This window comes from Barbus barbus (assembly GCF_936440315.1).
Source record: "Barbus barbus genome assembly, chromosome: 24".
NCBI classification, from domain to species: Eukaryota; Metazoa; Chordata; class Actinopteri; order Cypriniformes; family Cyprinidae; genus Barbus; species Barbus barbus.
The window spans coordinates 4,414,135-4,426,153 of NC_136752.1; the positions used below are offsets into that span (position 1 = coordinate 4,414,135).

Genomic DNA, 12,019 nt, shown 5'->3' on the forward strand with positions numbered 1-12,019 from the left:
ACAGCCTTTTGCAAGCTGTTGATACATGCTTTAAATTGTTTTATGTTTTGGACATTGAATATCCCAAGCCTGCTGCTGCTGTTTGGCAGTTTTTACAACGCACAATATATTCTGTGCCAGGAGGTGTTCCATCAACACACTGCCGCCTACTTAGGCAGTTTATAATTGGATGAGCTAGACTAGCTTTTTGTTTAATTGTTTTTTTGTGCTACCGGTTTACAATGTGTAAAACAGGTTGCAAATACATTACTTTGAAACAATATATTTTTAATATATTATTGCATATGCTGGACTGTAAGATTTATTTATTTATCTATTTCCCTGTATTATAAACCCTTAAATATAATTGCAAATAAATTAATTTGTAACAATATTTTTTTATATAGCCTATATATTTCTGTGCAGTGTTCCCTCAACACAGTCGCCTTATGAGGCAACTCATAATTACATTTGCTGGACTATAACTTTGGTTTATTTATTTGTTTGGTAAACTGAAACAATTGGTAACTGCTTATTTATTTTAAATAATTTAATGGAAAGCTTTGCAACTTGTGATTTAATGTAAATAAACTATTGTCAATATATATGAAGTTGTGCATTATTATTTATTTACATGGTGGTAATAATAATAATAGTACCAGGATGGTTAAAGCAACATTGTGGGCAAATAACCCAACAAATTAGTTATTTTATAACCCAATTAATTGGGTAAAAATGACTACCCAATGAAATGGGTTAAATAACCCAACCATAGGTGCTATAGTAACCCACCATTGGGTTATCTGTTGGATTAACCAACTATTTTTAGTGAGTGATCATGCGTTTCTAAAAATCTTAAAATGTTTTTGACAGATGGTTTTCTAAACGTCATTAATAAATCATTGATGAACTTAACATAACGCTTAAGGGATCATTAGTTAATGGTTAGGAATGTCATTTAACAATGCTCAATAATTAAAAGCGACTGTGTACAGTCCGTTTTGATCGCGTTATTACGGTAACAGCACCCGGAAATGCGCGAATATTCAGATATTATTAGGTTTGTACAAGTATGATACAGAAATCCGCGTTGCTCGTGTGCGGTGTTACAGTAGAACCGGCACCGGAACGCGTTCTGTGGATGACTGCGCTATCGCTGTAACTCTCTCCGGAGAAACACGGATCGTGGTCTTTTGTGGCATTGTTGTCTCCGCCGCTCTCCCACGTGTTGCAGAAGAGACAAATACATTGCAGAATCCCGCCACCGAGCGAGCTGCATCGACAGCTTGAAGTCATCGCTGTCACTGCAAGATATTACGATCCTGTAGTCTTTACAGTTCACATCTCTCATTCCTTCCAAAGGCTGTACAATGAGCGAATACTTCTCGCTGTCGGAGTGTGATGTAATCGGCTTTGATTTGGACCACACGCTCTGTCGATACAATTTGAAGGAGACGTCCAGGGTGAGTCGCACTGGCATCATATCATTACACAACCGACCTCAAACACATAATAGGGCTTGCACTGCGCGAACACTTGCACGATGGTTATGATAAATCAGAGATGCATGATTTGTTCTGTGTGCTGTACATTACTGGACCTGTGTTGATGCGCTAATCTAAGAGATCTACTGAGGCAGGCCTCGTGAGAACACATTGAGAAGGCGAGAGGTGTGTCTCCTTTATCTGTCTTTCCAGGAGGGACGTTCATGCAAACACCATTTGCGTTGATTTCATCTGGCGTGTAGTTTATGGGCAGCTAGATAAAACCTAGCAGCTCGAGATGAAGCTTCATTTATGGTCAGGCCTGACATCTTCATGTCACTGTACCTCCACTTAGTGCTTACATTTATTTCTTCTTCTGACTGTGCAGCTGATCTATGAGAGTTTTGCACGGTATCTGGTGGAACACAAGGGCTATGATAAAGATCTGCTTCATTTAACACCTGCTACTTGGGATTTCTGGTGAGTTTTAATAGCTGTTTTATTAGTAAAGTAATTGAGATTCATCATATTCAAAACAAACATGCGGATGTTCATGCTGAAAGACTTTGGTAGCGGTTAATGTTTTTAATAAATGTTTAAAGCATTTTACAGTAATAAATAACTATTTACAGCATAATTCAGATTCCTACCTTCATATATTTATTTCATTTTTGCTGTTAAAATATAAAGATTAAAATCAAGGATATTGAGTGCATGATGCTGTATTGGAAATGTACATACCGAGATATAGCAAAATCTCCAACGATAGGCACTTTATACACCATATTGTCAACCCTACTTATTAACAAATTCAATTTTGTTTCAAGCAGGTATTCTTGTCATTAATACAGATTATGTCAAGAAATTGGTAACACTTTATTTCAATAGTCCACTTAATATCTTCTAACATTTTATTGTGATGGGTCCACAACATACAACATACTGACTAAGAGAAACCTTGCAAGTACATCTAAAACATCCTGGGTTATTTTTTTTAACCCAAATGCTGGGTTGAGCCTTTTGGGTCATTTCTTGGTTTTTTTTTTTAAGTGTTTGGGTAGTTTATGTGTTACCCAGCTCCTGAGTCAAATGTAACAACCCAATGTTTGGGTAGTTTTTGTATTACTCAGATCCTGGGTCAGACATAACCCAGCGGTTGAGTTATTTATCGCAGGGATTTTGCGTCTTCTCTTCACGGGAGAGCAGTTGTAAGCACCATCGAATTGATGCATTCTCTGTCCCTTAGCAGTTCCTGCCGATCACAAATCCAGCTCGGGCACGAGAACCAGCGCAGCGCAGAATAACAGAGTCTGGTCGATTAGGCTACATGTGAATTACTTCTGTTTAATTTTTACTTCTAATGTTTGTTAAACGAGTTTAAATATAAGGCTATATGTATAGCCTATTAAAAACGATATATACAATGGTGTAAATGGTAAATAAAAGGAAAATAAAGGAAGTTATCATGCAAACCAGTGGTTGTGTGGAGTATTTTAGAAAAGTTTAGAAGATTTAAGTTAATCTGTAAACATTAATGTATGAAGTAAAAAATAAGCTAGTAATAAAGTAAAAATGAATAAACCCATTAGCTGGGTTAAATAAACAACCCAATTTGCTGGGTAAAATTAACCCAATATGGGTTCTGTCCTATATTTACCCAGCCCTTGGGTTAAAAACAACCCAAATTTGGTTGTTTTTAACCCAGTGTTTATATATCAACTTATTCCACTACACGTCTACTAACTCTCAGTAGGGTAGGTTTAGGGTTAGTTACAAATGAATGAGAATTAGTTGACATGTAGTTACAAAGTTACTTATAGTTAGTAAATGTCTAAAGTGGACTATCGAAATAAAGTTGAACCAATAAATTAATTGGGTATGTACACTGCCACTCAAAAGTTTGGGATCAGTAAGATTTTTTTATGTTTTTTAAGTGAGTCTCTTCTGCTCATCAAGGCTGTATTTATTCGATCAAAAATACAGAAGAAACCGTAATATTGTGAAATCTTATTGCAATTTCTAATATTGGTGTCCTATTTTAATATAGTTTAAAATATAATGTATTTCTTTGATGCAGCGCTGAATTTTCAGCATCATTACTCCAGTCTTCAGTGTCGCATGATCCTTCAGAAATCATTCTAATATGCTGATTATTATGAGTGCTGAAACTGTTGTGCTGCTTCATATTGTTTTTTGGAGCATGTGATATTTTATTCTTTGATGAATACAAAGTTAAAAAGAGCAGCATTTGTTCAAAATGGAAATCTTTTCTAACAATATAGTTTTTGCTATGACTTTTTATTCATTTAACACATTACTTTTGAATAACATTGTGTATTGTAAAACAAAATTTCTTTTTTTAAATAAATGCTGTTCTTTTTAATTTTTTATCAATCAGAGAATCCTAAAAAAAATAATCCTAAAAACAGTTGCTGGATATTGGCAGGAACTGGAACACGCTGTCGTATACACCGATCCAGAGCATCCCAAACATGCTCAATGGGTGACATGTCCGGTGAGTATGCAGGCCATGCAAGAACTGGGATGTTTTCAGCTTCCAGGAATTGTGTACAGATCCTTGCAACATGGGGCTGTGCATTATCATGCTGCAACATGAGGTGATGGTCGTGGATGAATGGCACAACAATGGGCCTCAGGATCTCGTCACGGTATCTCTGTGCATTCAAAATGCCATCAATAAAATGCACCTGTGTTCGTTGTCCATAACATACTCCTGCCCATACCATAACCCCACCGCCACCATGGGCCACTCGATCCACAACGTTGACATCAGCAAAACGCTCACCCACACGACGCCATACACGCTGTCTGCCATCGACCCTGTACAGTGAAAACCGGAATTCATCCATGAAGAGTACACCTCTCCAAAGTGCCAGATGCCATCGAATGTTAGCATTTGCCCACTCAAGTCGGTTACGATGACAAACTGCAGTCAGGTGGAGACCCCGATGAGGACGACGAGCATGCAGATGAGCTTCCCTGAGACGGTTTCTGACAGTTTGTGCAGAAATTCTTTGGTTATGCAAACCGATTGTTCCAGCAGCTGTCTGAGTGGCTGGTCTCAGACGATCTTGGAGGTGAAGATGCTGGATGTGGAGGTCCTGGGCTGGTGTGGTTACATGTGCTCTGCGGTTGTGAGGCCGGTTGGATGTACTGCCAAATTCTCTGAAACGCCTTTGGAGACGGCTTATGGTAGAGAAATGAACATTCAATTCACGGGCAACAGGTGGACATTCCTGCAGTCAGCATGCCTATTGCACGCTCCCTCAAAACTTGTGACATCTGTGGCACTGTGCTGTGTGATAAAACTGCACATTTTAAAGTGGCCTTTTATTGTGGCCAGCCTAAGGCACACCTGTGCAATAATCATGCTGTCTAATCAGCATCTTGATATGCCACACCTGTGAGGTGGATGGATTATCTCGGCAAAGGAGAAGTGCTCACTAACACAGATTTAGACAGATTTGTGAACAATATTAAAGAGAAATAGGCCTTTTGTGTACATAGAAAAGGTCTTAGATCTTTGAGTTCAGCTCATGAAAAATGGGGGTAAAAACAAAAGTGTTGCGTTTATAATTTTTGTTCAGTGTATATTTGAAAGTATATTAAAATAAAAAACTGTTATTTTAAATTGCAATAATATTTCACAAAATATTTTGTTTACTCCCTTAAAAAACATTTAAAAATCTTACTGATCTCAAACTTTTGAGCGGCAGTGTATATATCTATAATGTGTCATTTTTCTTAAATAAGTTGTTGTCCTAGTATGAGCCTGTTTCTCTCTCTAGTACACAAATACAGTTGCTTGTTGTCATGTGACCAGTTTTAAAGGTCTTGTGGTGGACCTTGAGGAGGGCAACCTGGTCAAGTTGGCAGAGGATGGTACTGTCTTGCGGTAAGTCAATTCAGTATGACTTGTGCGTGTGTGTGTGTGTGTGTGTTTGTATGTGAGAATGATTACTGAGAAGTACATTTTATAGCTCCTTTTTTCTGGAAAAAGATTAATTGTACATAAAGGAAATATATAAACTTTTCTTATCCTGTTATATTTATTTGTTGATCTGTTTAAAACATATTTATTTGTAGAGCAACTCATGGCACTAAAAACCTTAGTACTGACGACATCATAAAGCATTATGGTCCAAAAAGAGAATGGAAGCATTTTAATAGCCTCAATACCTCGTACACACGATCTGGTAAGGATGTGTTATTGAAGATGGTTCCTTTTATAATTTCCAATGTCAGTTTAACACTCATAAGTTTATTAAATCTTGTGATGAATTTTTTGTGACATGGTATTTATTTAGAGTTTAATATTTGTATGATCCGCATATTATCAAATTACTGTTCTTGCTTCAATATGTGATTTAGTGTGCTCATTTGTTGCAGCAAAATACTATTTTTATGACAACTATTTTGACCTCCCTGGTGCTCTTCTCTGTGCCAGAGTGGTGGATATGTTGAATAAGGTAAAAATAAATCGGTGCTTTTCAAAAATTCTATATCAGAAGTAACATTTGTTAATTAGCTATAGAGTGAATGTTTGCCTAATGCAACATATATTATAATTTGTTAATGTATTTATTTACCCCTAGCGAGGAGCTGAAATCACATCTGACATTTGGAAAGACATCATTGCTGCCATTGACCACAATTACAACACATCTGCATTTCGGGGTATGTAGAAGTAACCCTCTAATATCTCCCTTATACACTCTTTATGATCAGCATTTCAAAGTGTAATTTAATTCTGATATTATATAATGTCTGTAAAAATCAAATGTGTATATCAAACAGAACACAGTCTTTGACCTATCTACATAACATTTTCAGTATTTAACATTAGTTAGCCTAAGATTTTGTTTTTACAAAGTTTGAAGTCAGGGTAAGATATGTTTCAGGATGAAAACAGTCTCTGTTTCAGGTCTTTGTACTGAGGACTTCCCTTTGTAAAGCATTAACCTTTTACCACAGTCATAAACAAACAGCAGCACTGGCACTAAAACTTTATTTGTGTTGGTTATTATAATGCACACCTTGTGAGATATTACAGAGTTAAATGAACAAACAAAACAGAACAAACAATTATTATTCACTTTGGAATCCATTTATTTCAAAACCTGGCTCACTTAGTGTCTCTTAAAGAAACTGTTGTGTCATACTAAACACAGGAACCTTTTGTTAAAATGTGAGCACAGAAAAAAGGCAAACACTTAGCACCATTTTAATACATAACCATCAATTCAGGCTTTAGGCAAATGCAGCAGGTCTATTGTCTAATTTATTGGATAATTTTTTATTGGTGTTCCATAATAATTGAGATTATCAAAATATGTCCATATAAACAGGTCTTTATGTAAATCAACAAGCTACAGACATGTTTCTAAATTAGTCATCCTTTTGCATTCTGCTTGACTCTTGGGGCAATGAGAAAATGAATATAAAGGCAGACAATTTTTGAAATACAAAGATTGAGGTTTTCTTGAGTGTATTTATCACGTTGAGGCAATCAAGAAGCCAGAGAAAGAACAGTGAACATTATCATCAGCATAAATGCCATTGGACTGGTCATCTGGAACCTGGATGTACACTGTGTCATGGGAATCCAGCATGAGGACAGCACTGCCAGACATCTGGTCGAGGAAACCTTTGTTGTATTCATCATAAGAGAACAGGACTGGATCTCTGTTTTTGTAAAGTGCTACCAATGCATTTGCTCCATTCACATGCATATGGAAAGAAAAGTAGTAAAGTCCCGGAACCTGACAGGTGAAAATGCCAGTGCTGGAATCATAGTGGTTCTCTCCATTGTAAACAATCTGGTTGAATACAATTGGTGTTCCAGCATTAGGATAAGCTGTGGTAAGAAGAGCTGTGAATGCTGACATGGGTGCCTTCATCAGCTCATGACTAACAGGCATTACCATCTCATGGTATTTAATTGGCATGCTTTTCTCGTGGTGATAAGCAATCTCGCCTGGGGGTCCAGGTGGCCCAGGAGGTCCTTGTGGACCTGGGATACCATCATGACCTCTGGCACCAGGAATACCAGGAGGACCCTGAGGTCCAGAAATCCCCTTGGCTGTGAGCCCTGCTGGGCCAGGGGGGCCTGGATGTCCTGGTTGACCCTTAAACCCTGGTGGACCAGCAGGTCCTACTGGGCCTGTTGGTCCTCTTGTTCCAGGGATACCATTTTCACCCCTTGCACCTTGTGGCCCTTGATGTCCTGGATGGCCCTTTTCTCCTGGTGGCCCCTTGCTACCTGGGATACCTGGTGCACCGGTAAATCCTGGTTCGCCTTTGGAACCCTGATGTCCCATATGACCCATTGGACCTGATGGACCTGCTGCACCTGGAACACCAGCTTTTCCTGAGAATCCCTGTGCACCTTGCTCACCCTTTGCACCCCTTGGGCCTGGTGCTCCAACCATACCAATGTCACCTTTAGCTCCCTGTGGACCTGCTTCTCCCTGGAATCCCCTAGAACCCTGAGGACCAGGTGGACCTATTGGGCCAATAGCACCTGTCTGACCTGTGTGACCCATTGGCCCTGGTTCTCCCTTTTGGCCTGTTGTACCTGGGGTTCCGGGCACTCCCCTTCCTCCTGGAATTCCAGATGATCCAGGTTTGCCAGTACCTGGCAGACCTGGAGCGCCTGGCTGTCCTGCTGGTCCTTGAGGACCTTTTTGTCCCATTTGCCCAGGCAAACCTGGAGCACCATTCTGGCCTGGTTTTCCTGGTGCTCCTACTCCAGGTGCTCCTGTATGACCCTTGGGGCCTGCTGTGCCCATAGGACCTGGTGACCCATCCCTACCTGGCATTCCTGGCTTTCCAGGGTCTCCAGGAAATCCACTTGGTCCAGGTTTTCCAACTCCAGGCTGACCTGGCTGACCAGAAGGCCCCTGAGGACCCATTGGACCTGGGCCACCAGGTGCTCCTGGAATACCATGGCCAGGTTCTCCTTTCTGGCCATGCTGTCCAGGAATTCCAGGATGACCCTTAAGGCCAGGTTCTCCACGTGGGCCCATTGCTCCTGGAAGACCGTGTGGTCCAGGCTTTCCAGAAGAAGAAATGCCAGAAGGTCCAGGGCTTCCAGGTGATCCTGGCGCTCCTCTTGCACCTTGAGGTCCTACATGCCCTGTATGTCCCTTCTCGCCTGGAATTCCAGGTGCACCTGGTTTTCCAGGTGAACCTGGGCTTCCAGGTTTACCAGGTGAGGAGTAGCCTGCTGGACCTGGTGGTCCAGGTGGACCAACCGGACCGGGGTATCCAATGCCGCTCTTTCCAGGCATTCCTGATGGGCCAGGTGGGCCGGGGGCGCCAGGTTCACCTGGGGAACCTGGGATACCAGGTTCACCAGCAACAGCTAAAAATAAGATACAAATATAATATAATTTAGATGCAACCTTACATCACTTAATTTAAGACAAAATAAAAAAAAATCTTAAATTGCTTGTAAGACTTTACATAACACACTTTTGGCTCAATAACATGGTGATGACTTAAATCTTAGAAATTTTACAAGCTAAATTTTCATGCTTGATGTTCTTAAGAATTTGTTCAGATTTTTTTCATCTCACTGAGGATTTAGTCACATGTAAGACTATAAAGAAATATGATAGAATACAGAAATATATTAAAGTTTTTTAAAAAAAAGAGATCTAATGTATTTATGTACATGTATGTATGTGTGTGTGTATTTGTACATGTTTGACTACTTGTGAAGTCCAAAATATCTTCACGATTTAAAACTACTCCCTATATAGGGACACCTGTTGAACACCGACTACTAAGCTGCACTCACTAGTTAAAAAGACTTGCACTTCAGCCAAATCATGTTACTATTTAAATATCTAGTGTTTTGCACAGTTTCTGTTAGGGTTGTCTTTAAGGGCAGGGGTCAAGTTAGGCAATAGAAAATGTCATTACCCTGACATAAAAAACAGTGGAAGTCTATGAGATTATATTAGTTTTCACTAATATAGTAAACAAATGCATGTTATAAAGTTTATAATTTGTGAGACCCTTTGGTTAGAGAAGTGATGAGACATTCTTAACTGCAAGTGATACTATGGTCAGCATCTGCTTGTACTTGAGCTAAACGTTAACTTTTAAACATGTGATATGTACGTCTATTATGATGATTATCATGATAAAATCACCTGCACAAGTATATTTTGGCACAAGATATGCTGTTTAATAAATTGTATGTAGTCGTAGGTACTGCACAGTTGGGTTTGATCACCACAGAAAACAGAGAACAGCCCTTTATTCGATTTGAAAGAGTGCTCATCCAGAAACTAATGCTATACTTTAACACCACAATGGCTTATTTTTGGCATGCCTTGTTGTATAATGTGGTTACATCTGTTTTGGAGATTTAACGATTTTCTAAAGTAGTAGATTGCATATGCTGTGGTGTATGGTGAAGAGTAATTAACTAACAGTATTTGTAGTTGTGCTCTTTGCACTAGGACTTTGTAAAGTTAATGTATTCTGGGCATTGCATGCAGATTGGCAATTAAAGAGGAGTTGGCTATCTAAAGTTATTTTTGATATATTTGTTGACTGTAGATAGATCCAGATTTGTGTACATACCAATTATCTGAGCGACTGAGATACCCTAGTGGCAAAGAGGCTAATCTAATTTTTCAATCTGATTAGTTATTTGCATATATGTATGCATGTATTTTTGGCAAGCCAATCTCCCTTAGTGTAGTATGTCTTAATGTTGCACCTGCTGCTGTTATCCTATATAAATATTCTGAAGCATTCCACATGACAAAACATTACAGTGATGAAATACAGGAATTGTATATACACCAAAAGTAAACTCACTTTGAGATTTTGTAGGATAAGCCTGTTTCTTCACATTATAGTATCTGTCAGGGGTCGCCTCAGCCAGTACCACAAGGAGAAGAAGAATGCTTGTTACTCTGAGGTCCATTGTCTGAAGCTAAGCCTGTAAAGAAGTTATGAAATTAGAACAATAATGAATAAGTGACAAAGAAATTATAGGACAAACATCTCCCTCTCATAACACTTAAAATGGGCATTATTAACAAGAATGCAATTTCAGTATATATGCATAAAATCAACATAAACAGATTACTGAAAAAAAGCATCATATTCATGCCAAATCACCCAGAAAGCCTTCTTATTCAAATTGCATTCTTAATAAAGGTGGCCCAGGAACTCGCTGACACATATACAAAGCATCATCTAAAAGATCATCATCTCCCACCCTTCCAGCAGTACCACATGCAGCATTAAGCTGGAGCAGAGGGCTATAGAGCAGCTGTACCCACCAGCAGGCTGGAGCTCCAAAAATCAGAGGTGGTCGGTCAGCTGTCCCGGCCAATCTGTATATTTGTAAGTTTCCAGTCAGTCCGTGGAAGTCCTGTTCACAGTAGTGGATTCTGCTATTTATACCAAATTTGCTTCTCCAGCAGCACCCAAAATCTCCCTCCCTCCTTGTGTGATGTCAGTTTTAATGAAGGGTATGGTGTCTCTTGTGAGTGCCTGCATAATGTGGTAGTTCCTTTCACTTTGATCTGTGGTTATGCTTTCTTTTCATCCTTACAGGCAGTATTAATGATAATTAATTGAAAAATATGATGTTGACATGATATATATTAAACACTGTGCTTTAAAGGAACTTTTTATTTTACTTCCATTTTTATGCAATTATTTTGCATAAGATTTTATAAGATTTGAACTTTGTGCATTTTTGGGCAAAATCATTCCTCAGCTGTTTTGTGCAGGAGGTGTGTTTTATTTATCTTTCCTACTGTACATGAACATTTATTTTGTTAGTGTGCATGAAGCATGGTTATTACATTATTATTTTGCATAATATTTCAAGAGTAAGATACCTAGCGTAGCCTTTGTCTATGTATTTCCTTTCCTTTTGCCTTTCAGATTTATTTCTTTAAAGCATCTCAGGATCAGAATCAAATATTTGTGGAAATATGGTTAATTCTACTGTAGGACAGCAGAGGGCAGAGTCCTTTTTGTCCTCACATGTGAACTGTTAGGTGCACTAGCAAAAGGGGTCATCAAAGGTTATTTCTAGGATTTTGATGATAAACAACACACTGATCAACACACTGAAGTTCTGTGCTTGTAATTATGGTTAATACATAGCTGTCAGTTCCAATCATATTCCTGTGCTCTGGGTTTGTAGAATTTTCACACTGTTTAAAAAGGTGTAAAACTCACATGTAACACGTAAGTATTATTTTATAATTAATTATTTTTATTGTAAATAATAATTTTTACCTAAAATAGTAATATTATACAAAACATACATAATTACATAATTTGTTTTTTGGTCTTATGATGATTGAACTGGTAGATGACAATTTTGCACCAGCTTTTTTTATTATTATTATTTTTGTTCAGTAAATTCAAAACTATAAGTATTGTTTTAATACTTTTTAGTATCTGATTTAGAAGCTGCTTCATTTTACAGCCCACAGCTGACCTCCAGAAGAACCGTGGCCCTCCTGACAACTCCATTTAGTAAAATAACA

At 38.5% G+C, this 12,019-nt stretch overlaps 2 protein-coding genes across 2 annotated transcripts in view; one reads left to right on the forward strand and one right to left on the reverse strand.

The window, feature by feature from the left end:
- The first annotated feature begins 1,017 nt into the window (after nucleotides 1-1,017).
- The window catches only part of LOC306843378 (5'-nucleotidase domain-containing protein 1-like), a 68,221-nt gene continuing 57,219 nt past the window's right edge, over nucleotides 1,018-12,019 (forward strand). The window contains exons 1-6 of the mRNA XM_079374833.1: nucleotides 1,018-1,442; nucleotides 1,852-1,943; nucleotides 5,308-5,379; nucleotides 5,571-5,680; nucleotides 5,874-5,953; nucleotides 6,080-6,161. Coding sequence (XP_079230959.1) covers nucleotides 1,350-1,442; nucleotides 1,852-1,943; nucleotides 5,308-5,379; nucleotides 5,571-5,680; nucleotides 5,874-5,953; nucleotides 6,080-6,161 — 529 coding nt within the window. The 5' untranslated portion in view covers nucleotides 1,018-1,349. The remainder of the gene's footprint in view (nucleotides 1,443-1,851; nucleotides 1,944-5,307; nucleotides 5,380-5,570; nucleotides 5,681-5,873; nucleotides 5,954-6,079; nucleotides 6,162-12,019) is intronic.
- Nucleotides 6,072-10,912, reverse strand: LOC306843377 (uncharacterized protein). The gene is made up of 3 exons (XM_079374832.1): nucleotides 10,793-10,912; nucleotides 10,323-10,446; nucleotides 6,072-8,850 (listed from the first exon to the last, which is right to left on the reverse strand). Exons 2-3 carry the CDS (start codon nucleotides 10,429-10,431, stop codon nucleotides 6,980-6,982), a joined length of 1,980 nt encoding a protein of 659 aa, XP_079230958.1. The 5' UTR covers nucleotides 10,432-10,446; nucleotides 10,793-10,912; the 3' UTR covers nucleotides 6,072-6,979.

Excerpts from the sequence above, each read along its gene's own strand:
- LOC306843377 (XM_079374832.1), bottom strand. The coding sequence starts at position 10,431 with ATGGACCTCAGAGTAACAAGCATTCTTCTTCTCCTTGTGGTACTGGCT. Across the intron at positions 8,851-10,322 it reads TTATCCTACAAAATCTCAAA|CTGTTGCTGGTGAACCTGGT; the intron begins GTGAGTTTACTT and ends TCTTATTTTTAG.